Here is an 18,564-nt window from a genome sequence, read left to right on the forward strand (position 1 = left end):
GTCTGTGAATGCTAAGGGCGGGATTCATAGTCGAAGGCTTGTTTGGCGAATAAGTAATACTTTATAAAGTAGTGCTTATTCTTCAAGTAGTACTTATTCCAGCAATGAATTCATAAACCTATACTTGACGAAGTAATACTTGAACAAGCACTACTTATATTGGCCATGCTGTACTTGATGAAGTATCTCAAAAAGTAAAGGACGAATTTGGTGTCAAAGTAACGCAAGCAAATATACCGCTGTAAATACATAGTTTACCTGTTTGAAAATAAAAATGCCCAAGTTTCAAACCATATATGCGTTTAAAATAATGAAGTAGAACCTTGTTATAACGAATCTGAAAGGAGTAGTTTATATGTTCACTATAGAGGGGAAACTTTATATCTGGAAAAACTTTTATATTGACAATACATACTCAAAAACAAAAACAATTACACATTGGCCTAAGCCAAGAAAAGAACGAATGAAAATACTCAAAGCAACAGTTTTATGAGCAAATGCAGATATTTTTAATGCACTACACATGTACAAACTTTCTATTAATGGTTCTTCGACATCCGCGTATTTTCCATTTATCAGGCGTTTAATACTCTGTGACGTATTCACAGCTTGAGAAAGAAGATTGTTCAGCTTGTTTAATATTGTACTTAATGTGGATGTTGCAATTCCCAGTTCCTTTGCTATTAACACGTGCGGGACAGTGGGGTTGGAGTCTTATCTTTTCAATAATGTCCAGTTTATCTCACACAGATAATGCCTTATGATTTTTACCGCGTTTTTCATCCCGTTTTATGTACATATTTCTTATTGAAGCACATTTTCAGCTTAATAACACGAAATTCTTTTTACCGTCAAAAGTAAATAAACGAAAAGTAACGAGTTTAGCGCATCAAAGATCACTACGTATCATTTAGTATCGCAGTTGCTAAAGCTGGAACAAAATTTTCTCACTTTCTATGGAAAAATTTAGTCCACAGAGTTCTATCTAGTGGTAGTCTTACGAACCTTACTCGATAAAAATGTCTGAAACGTGAACGATAAAAATGAGACGTAAAAATATTGAATTTGCTGCTATAATGTACATACGTATTTGTGTGGCGGTAATTTATGTTTAATTTTGATAACATATTAAATGTACACGCGTTCGCCCATTCTTTAACTATGAAGGGAAAACTATTTTTTATTTTCACCAAACTGATCATCTTTGGCTACACGTAGCCTACCGAGGCCACTCGAATACGACTTGTTTATTATATGAACAATGGACAATCGAGTAACGTATTGCGGAGAAAAACTTCAATGTGATCCAGAATAGACGTTTCGTGAAAAAACTTGTAATTAAATGAAAATATTTGAGATAAATGTGCATTATGTCGGCAAAATTTGTTCGTGGTACACGGGAAAACGTATCAACATTGACAAAAGTTGTGCGCTATATCCAATAAATTAATACATAACCTCACATCATTTTGCCGGGACCGAGACGGAAATTCACAATAAACGGGAATTCATTATAGGCGGGTTCACTATAAACGGGTTCTACTGTAATACGTAAGATGATATTTATACTTTATTTGATAGTGAACTTGAATAACATAAATATGAACATGTATTAAAAATGAACTTACAACTACATAAATATGTTTTGAATCTTTGTGTTGTTAAATTATGTTGGCCATATTGTGTTTGTGATCTATAAGCAGGTGAAGTTAACCACGTGGTAGCGAAACAACTTTCATGATTCGTGATGGCTAGTGGGAAAGAAAAGAGAGGAAAACATTATACTGATTCGGAAAGAATTTTGTTTAAGCAGTTGGTCTTAAAATACAAAGCAGTAGTTTCTTTCCTCAGTGCAGGTTCAATTAACGGCATGATAATTTGGATGACTGTGTTCTTGCTGAACCTGAAACGTCGCTTGAACTCAGAATCACTATACCATTCGAAAGGGTTTAATGCATCTTGTACGTAGCGCTTTGGTGTCCGTACATTGACATGGTCCTTGTAAACTTCATCCGCAAATTGTTCAAAATCGTCCCAATCACCAAAATCCATCACGCTAGCTGCAGAAGAGGTTATGTATGTAGCCTGTATTGTTTACAAAACTAAGCGGCAACGATTTGTTTCGTTTCTTTCCCCAAATTGAATTTGTTTACTCTCTCAATTTTAATTAAATATATGGAAAAATTAACGGGAATTAATAACTTACATAACATATTCCTTACAACACCCCACACGATGCCCATTTTCTGCTATAACTTCTGTTATACCCATGGGTATAAAAATTTTCATAAAAATTTGTATAGCAGAAACGCAGAAAGATTTCTTAACTCCATACACACGATACCTAGAATGCTAACAGAAAACCAGCCAACGCAGTTGCCGACCAAAGCAAACATATCAGGGGAGGATAAACCTGTCGAAGTCAACTTATCAAAATACTGAAAAAAAAAAGTGAAAGTTACACCTGTTTGTGTTAAAAATTATGTAACTTGCGGAAATATTATTTGATATTTTATCTTATATTTTTCATTTGCAAATAAATAACAAAATTGGTTTAGTATTTAAAAACAAACTAAGAGCAATTTTGGAATTACAAATATATTTTTAAGTTGTAGGTTAATTCCAAAATCTAAAAATATATAAATTTAAATGATACAAGGGACATTGGGTTTACTAAATGTAGTTTATGTACGGTTTAAATTCTAATATTAATTTAATTATACAGTTAATCAAGCTAATTTCATTGTAATAGTAAAAAAATGCTACCGATTCATACGTGTTATATATAAGATTTATTGATTACTTATATATTTAACTACATAATTAGAGGAATTGTAACTGATATTTTATGTAACCCAGTGAGACAAATAAACACGCACATACCGCGTAATAAATTTAAATCTTAGGTGAAGAAAAACATTTTGCATGTTTTTTTTTACCCTCACAGGTGTGTCGCTATGAAGTATCAGTTTATTCATTATTAATTTATGGACACTCGTTTCTTAATAAACGTTGGCGTTTTAATTATAAAATTAACTTTTAGTTTAAATTATTTGTGAACATGTGATTTTACTTTACTTTTTTAAAAGTAAAAATAAATCTAGGTACGTAGTACTATGAATAAAATCAATGGACTGAGACACCTAAATGTAGTTAATAATATTATATCATAAATTAATTCTAATAATTTATATTTGCAGAAAGCACAGTATGTACAATTTAATTATCTGTTATTTAAAAAAAACTAAAAAAAAATTGGACTGATGATGATTCGAACCACATTCAAAATCACCCTTCGACCGCTGCCATCGTGCCTTTCGCCACTACGCTACCGCAACTTCTACGCACGTGGTAGGAGATAATGGGTAATATACAATGCAACGTATTTTCATAACGTATTTTAAAATTTCCGATTACTTCTTTCTGTGGCAATTTCAGCTTATCAAATATATTCCATAGTAGTTTTACTATTATGAAGTTTCATTTGGCATACCATTACATTTGCTACGTCCCTTAATGTTGACAATACAGACTATATACGGGGTTATATTGCAACACGTGGGTCCGCCATCTTGACGGCTCCAGCTCGTGGGTATAGCAGAAAAATAGAACGTACCGGTACTTGAGTCACCTAGATAGCCGACTTCATGAAGTATTACTTATATCAATGAATAAGCACGGCTTATTTGATTATGAATACTTGCGAAACAAGGCAAACTTATTTCATGGCTGTGAATTCGTATTGAGCAGTACTTATTTGACGCAGTGCTTCGTGAAGTATTACTTGAAGTAGTCCTAATAAGCAGTGCTCTTTTTGTTCGCTATGAATTTAATGCCATACTTAAGCATGCATATAAGCAGTACTTTTTTCAAGTATTGCTTATATCACCACTATGAATTCCGCCCTAAGAGCAGTTTAAGTTTCAGTAACTTTATTAATGGTCAATACAAACTCTCGCCAACTAGCTGTGCGAGCTACAGCGAAGGGAAGAGCCACTCATACTAAGCTCTTGGTTCGATAATCCTTGTCAGTGCTAAGGACATTCTCCAACGCTGGAAAGGTGGCATTTTTAATTTTTCATCTCTGAATATCTTTAATCGCACGAACCAATTCCAACCTTGACTACCACTAAACCAACCCATACAGTGTATTCCAGCTAATATGAACATTTACGAATTGACTTTCGGTTTGACACACATTCCTGTAAAAAAAATAAGGTAACATGAAATCTAACCACAGGCACCTGTTGCAAAGACTGCTCACATGGGTAGGCAGTTTTACATTTTAATAACTTCTTGACTGACAGAAAACACTTAAGAATGACCAGGGCATATAACAGAGCCCAAAAAAAATACCTAGACTTTTCCCTGACTTACAGAATAACAACCAATATCAAATTTGCATTACTTCGTAACACTGCCGTAATCACAACGTACAAATTTTTCAATGTTGTGACAAAACTGTTTATACACCTACAAAATCCTAGAACTTACGTGCAAATTAATGATTCCTACATCACATTCCAAAGTACCATCACAGATGGTCCAGCCTCAGTTGCCCAAAACTAACTATACGTATAAATACTTGACACACGAGCACTGAAATAATATTTAACCTAAAATAACAATATACAGGACATAATTAATACATAAGCAATACAGGATTAGCTTTTGTCCAACCATTTCAATTCAATACTTTGAGCTAACATATATTTCCAGATTTACACAGATGTTTAAAACCATGAAAATCCCAAGCTAATCCTGTTCATCCTGATGCCAGACACCCTGACAACTCAAAAGTGTTTAGTATATATGGAAAGCAGAACAGAGATTAACATCAGAGAAACATGAGATGGAATGAAGCACAATAACGAAGCAATGATGGAAAGCACTAGTAATGGAAAAACAGAATTCACTACTCAGTTAAGCTATCAGGGTTTCAATTTTCTATGATTTCCCAAAATCACTCAAGACAAATTCTGAAATGGGTTCTAAATGCAGCCTACACCTGAATCCTTACCAAGAGATCTTGAACTGTGATGTGAGTGAGTATATCTATCTTTAACTACCGCCAATTGACAACACATTAAAAAAAATTAATTTATACAAAATATAAAATCTTCAGCATAGTGACTTATCACCGAGAATGCAGGATTGAACCCAGATTTTTTGAAAAGGGAAATGTGGTGGACATTGCCATGGGGTACTGGGTTTCCTCATGGTCCTCCACTCCAGTTTCCCCTATCACAGCTCCATCCATCACTGGATCACGTTCACTATATGTGGACCAGTGTCAGCAGGGGTTGAGGTGGCCTCACCTCTGGGTAGGCCCACTCGGGGGAGTAGTCGGTGATGTTGGCAGTGCCCTCGCGGTAGTCCATGCGGGGAGACGCCTGCTCGCTGCCCTTGTCCACTCGCGAGGACGCAGGCTCCTCCGGCGCCGGCTCCAGGGTCTCCAGCTCCGGGAAGTCCCCCAGCATGTCGAAGGCATCCAGGTTCACGAACACGTCGTCATCCCCGTGAGCCGGGGACACGGCCGCGTCGCAGCCGTCCATGAAGTCCATGGGGTCGATCTCGGAGACCACCGTGTCCTCCGGCGGGGAGACGGCACCCTCCGCGCGGGCGGGCATGTTGGCCTGCAGCGTCTGCTGGATGTCCTCCTGAGAGAGGTCCAGCGTCTCGTTGAAGAACACCGCGTCCTGCCCCTTGCCCATCACCAGCACCGCGCTCTCCCTCTTGGCGGGCGTCGGCGGGGCGCTGCCCAGCCCGTACGGCCGCTCCCGCTCCCCCGACACGAACACCGTGTTGCCGTTCGCCGCGTCCATGCTGGTGCTGTTGTTGTTGACGAGGTTGGCGTCGCGCCGCCGGCACGCCGAGGTGGGCGAGCCCGTCTCCATGGCCTCCCGCTCCGGCTCGGGCTCCTTGGCGTGGTGGCTGCGGGGCCCGCACACGAAGGAGGTGACGGCCACCGGGGACACCAGCGACTGGTGGCGCGCCCCGCCGTGGCCGCCCGAGCCGTTCAGGATCAGCAGCCCCCCGCCGCCCTGGATCTGGGACAGGCTCAGCACCAGGGGCGGGGCCGAGGTGGTGGGGGGCCCCGCGCTGGTCGGCACGTGCAGGCGGTGGTGGGAGGTGTGCACCAGGCCGCCGGAGCCCGTCGTGGAAGACACCTGCGAGGAGACCCCAGCCGTTCCTAGCCGTTCCTCCGGACATGGGCGCCCCACGCTCACCCCGCTCAGCGCTCCCGGACCTGGTTGTTGTTCTCGGTGTTCACGTTGGCCATGTTGACGACGGAGGTGTTGCCGGCGTCCATCTTGGCGGCGGATATGCGCCTCATGGGGTGGGCGCACGCCTTGCCGTCGGCGCAAGTGGAGTCGGGGCAGCCGCACTCCAGCTGCTTGGTGAGGGCCGCCGAGCGAGCCAGTTGTTGCTTCTCCATCAGCTGAGTCACTATCGCCTCCACGGTCTCCGCCGTCTGCAACACGCGTGCCGCTGCTGTGCTTGGAGAGCAACAAGGCACAGTGTCACACATCGGGAAGCCTGGGTGATGTCACAGCAGGGGCGGTGATCTCCGTCTATGCTGACGAGGCAGACACCGTATATTAATATTCCAAAATTAAGTTCCCTTACAGGAGCTTCTTTGTGGGAATTAACAGTTTTAAGTTTTAAGTTAAGAGTGGATGAGATGATTTTTTTTTTATTATTTCATAATTTTATAATAATTCTTATTTTAACGCTAGCGACGTTTTATTAAATTCGTACTAGAAGTGTATTAAGACCACATTGAATGGCATTAAATATAACAATGAGTGAATGATGTTTTAAAGTTCATTACTTTATGATCATTTATTTCCCCTTTAAAAGATTAGAATCCCATTAGGACTCGCCTACCGTAACTACAGCATAAGAGCGATTATTAAAAGAAAGGTTGGGAACAGCAAAATCAGGTAGCAATCATTGCCCAAGTATGATTGAAAAAAATACATCATGCAAAAATATAATATTTCTTGACTATTTATTTCAGTGTTAAAATAAGAATTATTAAAAAATTATGAAATAATAAAAAAAAAAAATTATGAGCAGGAAGCAAACCCTGACCGGCCGGCTGCTAGGCAAGAGCGTTACCAACTAGGCTAGGCTGGCTCGCCTGGTGCGACGGAAAATGTACCGGTCTAAAACGTTCGTATAAAACTTAAACTGCCATTTTCGCGAAAAACTAAGGCGCATTGGACAAAACCCTTTTAGCTTAGTACTCTGGGAGCCTCCCTCCACAACATATATAAGACCTATTCAAATCCGTTTGTACCATACTTGGTGGTGCCCTTGTAAGATTCAAGAACCACAAGTTACTCTGGGGGATAAACTCAAAACAATAAGCATGCTCTTACATGATTTCATCAATTCATGAAGTACGCACACAGTTTTTAAAAAAAAAAAAAAAATGTAAATATATATGTATATGTTTACATTTCTGGTAAGTATGATGGTATACAAATATGTAAACATAGAACCTAACCTTATTTCTAGAAACAGTTTAGATAAAACACGACAAATGTACAAGTTCATATGTAAAATTTTATAGTGAAAGAATTACTTTAGTTTTATTAAATATAGAACATAGAGCTTCTGCCTGAACACTATCGCGACTTACCGAAATTTCCAGCTCATTATTCAGGTCAGGTTCATCCTCACTGAAGACTGGAAATTGAAAAACAAACCAAAACTATTAGACATTTAAATCTATTAAAAACCTCATAAATGAATATCACAGCAAAAATACACTGATAAACCAAAATAAATCAATTAAAAAAGCAATGCACTAGAAATGTGAAATATACAAAAAAAAGTATTTGAAATTTTGATGCATGCTTAAAAAATTTATGTATGTGCATTATGTAAATATTTTCAAACTTTAAGCACTATAACATGCTATAATTTCTGAGAAAAAAAAATAACATTTTTATTTGAAAGAATGAAGAAATTTGGTGTGTTTGAAGAAAAATTTTCCTAATATTTGTGTCATAAATGTTTGCTTTAAAAGTAATACATGCCAATAAAGTTGTTCACACAAAATCTACAGAGAAATAGGTATGCATAAAACCGTCTACCCGCATTAAGGCTACGAAGGTTACATACAGCATGCATGCCAATAACCAACTTCTTCACACATTATATATCATGTTGGAGTTGGTAATTTAGTGTTAAGCAGTTTTTCTGTAAATATATGGCTTCATTTCAAGCACTGTACTGAAGATTTGTTTCGAAAATATTAAGTATTTCATTTGCTGTTAGTAACTGCTGCTTTAATTTCTTCACTATGTACTTGCTACGCAACTGGAAAGACGTGGAGTAAACGAGCTATAACTAGGCTTGTAGAAGACTTCTTTCTCAAGTCTAGGACAGACTGCTGTGTCTCTTCACCCACACAGAGTGGAAGGCAATGTAAACCATCGCAGAATCATCCTACTACAGAAACTGTGTGCTGTCACAATGTTACTGGGGTCAGCGTACCTGAACACGAGCATTGAGGAATCATTAAAACCCTCAATGTTGGTATCACAACTTTGTATGAGTGCCACATATCATCAGAATAAAAAAATTATGTCCTTTCTAATTAGAGTGACAAATCCAGGGGCTAAAACTTCCCTTTTTCGTTTCCCCGCGCCACTCATAGCTCTGTTTGTTGTTCTTAGTGAGTACTATGAGTGACGTGTGTGTGCGGGTCAATTGTGAATAGTGTGTCAACCCTGGAAGAGGGGTGGGAGAGCGCAGTAGCTTCCATAGAATCTTTAAATAATAATTGTAACTCTTTCTTTTTTGATTTCAAGGGCTTGTTTCTTTCAGCGTGCACTTCCATCATTAATAAGCATTTATTTAGTAACTGCGAGGTTGTCCAGGACTGCTTTAGTACGCACTCCTGGCGCAGGAAAATTTTTGAGCTACCAATATTTTAATTATTAACACTGTAATGTGTTTGTGAGCTCAAAGGGATCGTCCACTAATCACGTGAGGCTCGAAAAGGGGGGGGGGGGGGTTCGGAAAAATCATGAAATATCACAAGGGGGGAGGAGGGATGTAGAGATATATCACGTGTATTTATTTTTTCACGCGATTTCTACTAAACCAAAAAGCGACGTGTGACCTTGACTCGCCGTAGCCAGGCAACAATATCCCCGCCCGGCTCGGCTTGCCAGTCGCCAGCAAGACTGTGATTTTGGCGCCGAATATACATGCTGTGCTTAATTTTCCAGAATAAAATTAGATTATACCTATATTTAAAGATAATATTCTACAATTTTTAAAAATATTTTGTAACGAAAAAATACACGTGATTTGTTGGGGGGAGGGGGGGGGGGGGGTAGTCTAAAACCTCACCACAAATCACTAGGGGGGATGGGGGGTTAAAAATTTGCTAAAAAAAACATCACGTGATTAATGGACGACCCCAAACTAACAGGGTTATATTTTGCTAACAACACAATTTCTTACTTCAGTAACGTATGCAGCATGATACCGTAATGTTTTAACGGTCATCAGCGTGAGCGTAAAGGCACTGCCCAGTTGCCATGTTGTGTTTGTTCCGGCCCGGTCTGTTTCTAAAGACTCCCTCAGATAAGACTCCCTTATTGCACCTGGGACTTCATCATTTGCCATCACTTGCAAGTCATTGAGTTTCTTTAAATTTTATCGGCATGAACCTTTTATCACAACCCTCGGGGCCTGTAACAGGCATCAGGCTGCTTTAATAATCAATTCCTCACAAGTTCTGGGACTTCGAGACTAATGTGACCATTTCTGTTTGCCCACCAGGGTGAACGAATCTCAAGTACACATATTTGTGCCATAGGTTGTTTTAGCCAATTATCTAACAATCCTAGCAACAAGGACATTTTTCTTGTAAAGACAACATGGAATTAAACATAACATATTGTGAATTAGGTTTGGTTTCTGATTACGTGGTAGTAAACTCCAGGTTTCAGGCAAGTGGTTAGATCAGCAAGTACGAGTGTCCGACGTGCACAGCGAACCAGGTCTTTGGCAAATAAGGGCATCTTACCAAGGCGAGCCAGAAAATGAAAGTGACCGAACATTAATCATTGCATAACCCTTTTCGTTAATTAGTCCCAAATTAAACCTCAAAATACTGTCACATGCAATTTACATTTTAAGCTCAGTAGAGAGGAAAATTTAGAGTTTCTGCAAACAATTTTATTTAACTATACCAGACTAACAGCGGAAGTTGTTTTATTTATCCTATTTTAATTTTATATTTCAAAAACCCAAATTAAATAATAAACCAATGTAAGTTAGATTGCATTAAAAAATTTAACTTAAAATTTAGTACCACTGGCTCCCAGGCAAGTGGGCACTGGCAAGCACTGAATTATGTTTATAAACATACACAAGCCATATGACATAATGAAAACATGATGCACTGAGTGCGGTTACAGTAGAGACTGCAGAAAGCATGCAGATGAGATACGTGTATGTAAATACCCAGTGCACAAGACAAGAAGAAGCTTAGAAGCTTGAGTAGAAAGCAAGCATACGAACGTTACCCCTCAGCGCTCAATTGGTAAACCTGTGCACGTATGAACATGCAGTAAGATATACCAAGCATCAGTCAGCTGTTCATGAATAAAGCCAACCTTGCTTGCAGCTGAAGCGAGACACGATTCTCCTCAGAGAGGACACGACACACCACGCACTAGCCACGCACTTTGCCGTGTGGCCACACACAGCTGTGTCCACAACTGTTCATGGACTAAATTATCTTTAACTGACTGACTATTAACTATTCTGCTGTGGAACCTAACTAAAATTATTAATTAATAACAATCACATTTATTGAAATACATTTTTAAATTGTTCCCTGAATTGTACTTCTTAAAGTAAAAATACATACAGTAAAATTGTTTGAGAAGTTCTGAAATCACCAACATTTTTAATCTTTTAGAAACAGAAAGATTTTCTTATAAGGGTTACTTAAACTATACATAATTGTGTAGATTATGGGCAAAACTACATATTCATGTTTGTTAAGCATGATATGTCTAACAGGTAATTTCTTGAGAAGTTTTTACTGAATTCAATCAAACTATGATACAAATGGTTTATACAGCAATGAATACATTTTCAAAATTAAATAACAGAGTAGCAAATTATACTGACTCCACGGTGGTTGCTATCAAGAGATGGGACAACGTGTAACAGGCCTGAATCCTGACCAAGTACTATATTTCCACCTTACTTATCCATATATAAGTGGTGTACAATCACTAGCTAAACTAAATCAGAAATGTTTTAATATTGAACTATTTAAGTTATCTACTTCGGTTACCTCGTCGACGAGACCACCGCAAAGGGACAGATGCCATGGCGTCAGGGACACAGAGGAAGGTAACTGTGAGTCTACAATAACAAACCATCCCAGAATTTGCCCGAGCAAACCACTGAAAACCAAAACCCGGGTGCATTGACCAGGATTCGAACCCGTGTCCTCTAAAATAATAGTCCAGCATTTTTCCATTGGGAGACCTCATTTGGTTGACAAAAAGAGAATACAGACGTAAGCTGGATAACAAAATAAAAATGTGTTAGTTTTAATATACATTTTCCCTTTAGAAACATGGCTAAGACTCAGCGGTAGAACTAGCATAAGAGAATAATGACAGATAGCAACCTGGTTATGTATTGTTAACTGAAGCACAAGAATTATATTTCATACTGGGTTAAAAATACACTCAAGAAAATATAACTAAAAAACAATGCTATGGTCTAACCCAACCTTAATGACACTTAACATGATAAAATGTTAACAAATATATTTACATCATGTCTGTTACACTACAATTAAAATCTGACCTCCATAGTATAATTCTTTAGTCCATGCTCTAAAAGGGTAGAACTAAACTTCGTTGCCACATGACTATTGACCATGCATTAGAGAATTAAATTTGAAGTAATTAAAACTTCAGCTTAAAAATTAATATAAAACCTTTATTTTTACAAATTTATTGTACTATGGCAAGATATTTCCAGACCTTACCAAAGTTTTTGGAAAAATTATGACTAGAATGCAAAGCTATAGGAGTATAACCAAATTCTGAACTAATAACTGTACTGTCTAATAACACTTCTAAACAGTTATTCAAAAGGATAGTTATTGTAGGTGAAAACAATTACTTTGTTCAACAACATAACATTGGAGAAAAGGACTTCAGAAAATACAAGTTTTATTTCTGGGCCATGCTCAAAGGCGTGATACGTATAGCTCACAAAAAAATTCTAAACTTATTTTCTTTCTAAGTGTGTGGGATATCATAAAGAACTGGTTGAATAGAAATGACAAATAATATTATATTTTCCAAACAAAACATTAAAGATGAGTTAAATTTTTCCTACGTTGTAAGTTTCTAATTTTTACAGCAGATAACGTAAAATAAAGGCTAACTAAGAATACAACATGTATTTACAATACAAATTAAATGTTGAGGCAAACTGTATGGATAAACAACAAATTTTTTTATAAATACTTATAGCATAAATTAAATAAGAACCAACAATCAATATTTCCGTCAAAAGCAGAATGGAAGAGAGAATAATAAAAAAAAAATTGGTTGTCTGTAAAGTCGGTTCACGGATGATAGTTTAACGTGACAATGTCATAACAAAACATTAATGAAATAATTGCATACTTTTATGAATAAAATTGAATAAATTTTATTGAATGATCACTATTTTGTATGGATACAGGAGTGAAATGAAATCTACAATTTAATTGATAAATTTACTTTTATTTGCACTCATTAATTCAAATATGTTTATTACTTTAACGAACAGATTATTTTAACTATAAATTTTATACAAAGAAGGAGTGAAATAAAATCTACAATTCAATTGATAAATTTACTTTAATTTGCACTCAATAATTCAAATATGTTTATTACTTTAACGAACAGATTATTTTAACTATAACGTTTATACATGTTTGTTATTTAACTTCTTCCAATCTTTGTTATTCTGTTAAGGATAGGACGATGATAGGAAAAGTAGGAAACGGATGGGAGTGTTTCAAGTTTAATGTGCCTCGAAAAAGTCAAATTGATGGTTGTTCGAATAGAGTGGAAGAGAGATAGATGCGGCGCAAGCGAAAAATGAGCGTAACGGGACACAGCGCAACGGGACAATGTGCGTAACGGGACAATGTGCGTAACGCGACAATGAGTCATCCTTTTTCGTGCGTGCAGACGGCGTTCATCGATTTATTAAACGTTGTCACGTCAAAAATAAAAAAAATACATTGCAATGTCCAGTGAGTGACAATTTCAAATTATTTTTTTGAAATTTTTAAGACTAACATTATAGATTTGATAAAATTCAAATCTAATGCTAATGATTTTTCAGGTTTTTGCTACTGAAGAAAATACGCAGTACAGGTGTGGTGTGTGCCAAACAAGACGAGGACTGTACGAGAGCAAGTACAGCACAGCACAAGAAACTGCCCCGAACTGTGCGCTGCACTCACACATACCTTAGTCTCTTCCAGACCAATATAAATAATCACCTCATGTTCTTAAGAAACAAATTTACAATTTTGACATGACAACATCTAATAAATCGATGAACGCCGGCTGCACGCACGAAAAAGTGTCCCGTTATGCACATTTTTCCGTTACGCTGTGTCCCATTACGCGGTGTCCCGTTACACTCATTGTTCCGTTACGCTGTGTTCCGTTATGCTGTCGGCAAGTGCAGTAATAATAGGGTATGTTACAATTGACTAAAAAATTATGGTGATTCATATAATTGATGATAGATATTTTATTACAGTTTATTTATATGAAAACTTGTTCATAATTATATTTAAACTTTATAGCTAAACGCCAGTTTTAAAATTAATAACAATTTATCTACACGTGAACTGTTTCTTCGACTGTTTATAAAGTGAAGTGAAAAGTTAATGTGGTTTTCATTGCTTATTACAACAACAATTTCGGCAATAAAAATTAATTATTCTTGCATTTTAAAAATCTGATTACTAGTATAATTTCAAGTATTTATTTTTTTATTATTAAAATAAAAATGACTCAATTTTATTCATAAAAGTATGCAATCATTTCATCAATGTTTTGTTATGACGTCACGTTAAACCGACTTTACAAACAACCAATTTTTTTGAAGTGACAAAATCTAATAAATCGATGAACGCCGGCTGCACGCACTAAAAAGTGTCCCGTAATGCACATTGTCCCACTACGATGTGTCCCGTTACGCTCATTGTACGCTTGCGCCGCATCTCTCTTCCACTCGATTGGAACAACCATCGATTTGACTTTTCAATCATATTTTCGTAGTTTGAATTTTTATTATTATGTAATTTAACGTTCGTCCACCGATTTTCAGCACAATCGGTACAGTTATTTAAAAGTAATGTTTAATTTACAGATACGTTTTTGTACGAACAATGATGTTTTATAAAATATTGTAACACATTATAAATATGTTTGGTGTATTTGGGATGCGCATTTGCTATCAAATCGTATTATAAAAACGAAATAATATTATTCCCCTACGGTGCTGCAATCCACGGTGACGGACGTGAACCGAACGAATCGAGCTATCTATTAGCTTCCACGACAACCAGGAACTCGTTAATACATATTTTCCTTTGTTTATCGCGAGGGGCGTTGTTATTATTAATGAATTATAAATAAAATTTCGTGCCCGGGGCCACATCTGCATATCATTTTGAGCACTGGATGACATAAAAACGTAAAATATTTTTCGACAAATTTTAATCTCGGCCCCAGCGCACCAAGAGCGACTGGTTTGGAGATTAAAGCCGAAATTTTTTCTTAAACTTACTAATACTTATTTTATTAACTGCAAGGGCATTTTTATTAAATTATACGTTTGATTTCACGACGAACAAACTTCGTCGTTAAATGTGTAATTGCGAAAAAGCGTAAAACATTCTCGACGATCTTGAAGTTAAATAGCAAACATGTATAGAAGTTATAGTTAGAATAATCTCTTCGTTAAAGTAATAAACATATTTGAATTAATGAGCGCAAATAAAAGTAAATTTATCAATTAAATTGTAGATTTCATTTCACTCCTCCTTTGCATCCATACAAAATAGTGATAATTCAATAAAAATGATTCAATTTTATTCATAAAAGTATGCAATCATTTCATCAATGTTTTGTTATGGCGTTGTCACGTTAAACTATCGTCCGTAAACCGACTTTGCAGACAACCATTTTTTTCTATCCGACAGGTTGTGGAAACACAGGCGACAGCAGGCGACCGGGCGGCGGGGGGCGGGGGGCGTGGCCTCTCGGGGGGGAGGCGCGCGGCGCGGGCATGCAGCAGGCAGCAACATTGATGTTGTTGGACTTCACCCGAATGATGGACACTGGAGAAGAAGGAGGGAGCTGGCGACTCACACATGGGCTTTAGTTGCGACACTAACTCTTCCTTCGTCCACTCCTTCTTGTCCCCCCAGAGCGCGAGGCTGGGCGTGATCACGGCCAGCTTGTTGTCGTCGGGGTAGGGCACGTTGAGGTAGTGCACCAGCACGATGTCCGGGTTCTGCAACGTGGCAACACTGTAGCCCGCCGTCCGCACACTTCACGGCAGCCAACGTCCGACCGTGGTGACGCATCATTGTATCAATGTGGGCTGCAGTTCCCAAAGTAATTATTTACAACTGATAACTAAAAAAAAAGTGATACAAATGATAAACGTACAGTTAATTCAGTCTATACAGATTCATATATCTTTACTGTTGAACTGTTCATAGTTCCGTACGCATCTTTTACTATAATGTTCCTGTAATTTAAGGCTATTAATTAGTCTAATGCATAACGTGTATTGTGCTATGCACAAATTTTAAGTTATAGAATAATTTTTTTTATCTACCAAAATTTTTTTTTTAAGAATTTTATTAAGTTACTGACTTATTATTTACAAATATTTAATTCCTAGAGATTGCACTATGATTAGCTACTTACAAAAAGTATTGAATCAGTTTTGTATTGATTATCGGATATTTTAAAGAAATGTTTCGGTAATTGGATTCGTATTGGTTTCTTTCTATATTGATCGTACTTACCAACACAACAGTAAAAAACGAGTGGAATTGTGAATGAGTTGGGACATTATTGGTGGTGAGAAATTTCAAAGAATACCCTGCACTATACACTACAGATTTGATAAATACTGAAAAAATATTCTGCACTGAAATACTACTACGCATCTAATAATTTTAACAGTAAGTTTGTTGAAATACTATTTGTAAAGATAAGCACTTGCCATAGCTTACATCAGCTGATTATCACAGTTCTTTGGGGAAATCTTAACAAAATTCTGAATCTGTAAAAATACGAATCAGTCCGTATCAGCCATTAGTTTATGCTTAGTCTAATTCTGTTGTGAAGTTGGTACTAAACCACCCTGCCCAATTCAGAGGAATATGAAGTCACCAACCAACCTCCAGATAAAATAAGTAGAGATATTTAACAAGTATTGATTCCTGATAAACACACAGATGGGTCCATGTTATCCAAGCTTAAGCGACATAAAAGTATCCACTTTCACTACCAAACATTCTTTTACACTAATTTTCTGAGTTGACTACAGTATTTCACAAGTTCAGATCTATGTTGTTTATATATATATATATATATATATATATATATATATATATATATATATCTCTGAACAAGATGCTCATAGTAACTGAACATAATTATGAAGATGAAATCTTTATTCAGGTTTGTAAATAAAATGTTATTAACGCAAAGAAACATTTGAAAACTTCCTTAATGGAGCTGTGAGGTTTGGTTCCACTGTGACCAGGAGATAACATAAGGCTGCACAGGCACGACGAGATGCAGGCAGCTGCAGCTGCGCAGTGACCGTGGAGCCTCGCGCCGACAGCTGCCAGCACTGCTCGTCTACACCACACACACGCTATCGCAGAGCCAACTGTAACCTCGCCAGTGTGAACCACAAAGAAGGAATACTGCGGATCATTTAGCTATGAGGATATTATAAATAAAACATGAAATTTTTACTCAGGTACATGGTGATTGCCGTATTTGTGTGGACTGGGCATTAAAATGGAAACAGACAAGGAATGAACAACTTAAAAATGCCAATATCAATAGAAATCTTATTGTAAAAAAATTTGCAAGAAATATTTTAAAAATTTAAAATATGTAGTATAGTCTAAGTAGAATTTTACCATTGATGCACGAATTCTCGCACAACTTGGCCCCTCTCGTAAAAGCTATTCTTTAGGTCATTAAAGTTTCAGTCGCAAACTTCAAACATAAATTAATTCATAAGTTGAACTTGGTTTTCCACCCAATACACCCCAGTAGCATGTTCCCTACCTCCAACAGCAATGTGGAAACTAAAAGGACAGATATTATGATGATAAAAAATGTTAGTAATTAGTAATTAACGAAAGGGTTCATAAGTAAGTTCCGTGCAAGACATTTGAAGTCCATACCTCAATGATTCATAGTGGGGTCAAAACCACTTGGATAACAACTTGATTTCATAAACTGAGTAATAACTGCGATGAATGCGGTTGCTGGGACCGAAGAGAATTGTCTCGATTGCAGGGCACGTCTGAGTCACGGAAGCTGCAGTGAATCAAAGTTATACAGAAGGTCTTAAACTGGGGAGAGTATTTTACATACTGCAATGCAGACATAACACAGTAAATCAGATTAAGTTCAATAATCACAACTAAGAAATGAGAGCCAGAACATCATAATGATACCATTAAAATATTTTTCCTCATTGCAAATATTTCTGTTACTAAAAAGTCAACACACACAGTTAAAAGTCTACACGCAGATAAGTGTGCCGGCAAGAGGGCAAGAGTGCAAGAGTGGAAGGCAACGGCTCGGTCGTCTATGCCCGAGCGCACTCGGAGGCTTGCTCTACCTGGAGCAGCCAGTAGCACCGCCTGTGGAACGTCGGCAGTATCGCCGAGTGCACATAGCAGCCATAAATACACTGTAACACAACAACAGAATGCAACAGTAAGATAACTCAATTGACGCGCAATACATGCATTGTACACGCAATGTATGCAATGTACGCAATGACCACACAACGTTCACACAGATCAAACATTCAATGAAAAGGAAGCACATTCGGATGCTCAATCATAGAAAAGGACGCAAAATCTGAAGCACAAATATAGAAAAGGACGCAACATCGGAAGCACAAATATAGGAAAGTACGCGCAATCGGAAGCACAATCACCGAAAAGGAAGCTCAAACGGAAGCACATTCAACAAAAAGGAAGCACATCTAACGAAAAGGACACACATATTCACAAACATTCAACTCAGTAGGTTACGTTCGTTGATTTTACGTTAGGATACAATGCCTCCAACAATCATTGACTCCAACAGTCTTTTGGCTCCAAAAGCCATTCATTGGCTCCATTAGTCATTGGCTCCAACTTCCCTTTGCTTCAACAGCTCCAATGATATTTGGCTAGAATGCTACGAGTCTAAATGTAGCAATGTAGGT

The 18,564-nt window shown here is 37.5% G+C and overlaps 1 protein-coding gene across 4 annotated transcripts in view; it reads right to left on the reverse strand.

Annotated features, from left to right (window-relative positions):
- The window catches only part of LOC134536631 (calmodulin-binding transcription activator 2), a 417,559-nt gene that overhangs the window by 88,737 nt on the left and 310,258 nt on the right, over positions 1-18,564 (reverse strand). For 3 of the 4 annotated variants that reach the window (XM_063376429.1, XM_063376427.1, XM_063376430.1), the window contains exons 7-11: positions 17,968-18,039; positions 15,408-15,597; positions 7,652-7,698; positions 6,251-6,475; positions 5,319-6,170 (exon numbers count right to left, since the gene is read on the reverse strand). In XM_063376429.1, the coding sequence (XP_063232499.1) occupies positions 5,319-6,170; positions 6,251-6,475; positions 7,652-7,698; positions 15,408-15,597; positions 17,968-18,039 (1,386 nt within the window). The remainder of the gene's footprint in view (positions 1-5,318; positions 6,171-6,250; positions 6,476-7,651; positions 7,699-15,407; positions 15,598-17,967; positions 18,040-18,564) is intronic. The other variant, XM_063376428.1, reaches the window with a different exon arrangement.

The sequence above is a fragment of the Bacillus rossius genome, chromosome 11, assembly GCF_032445375.1.
Source record: "Bacillus rossius redtenbacheri isolate Brsri chromosome 11, Brsri_v3, whole genome shotgun sequence".
NCBI lineage: Eukaryota > Metazoa > Arthropoda > Insecta > Phasmatodea > Bacillidae > Bacillus > Bacillus rossius.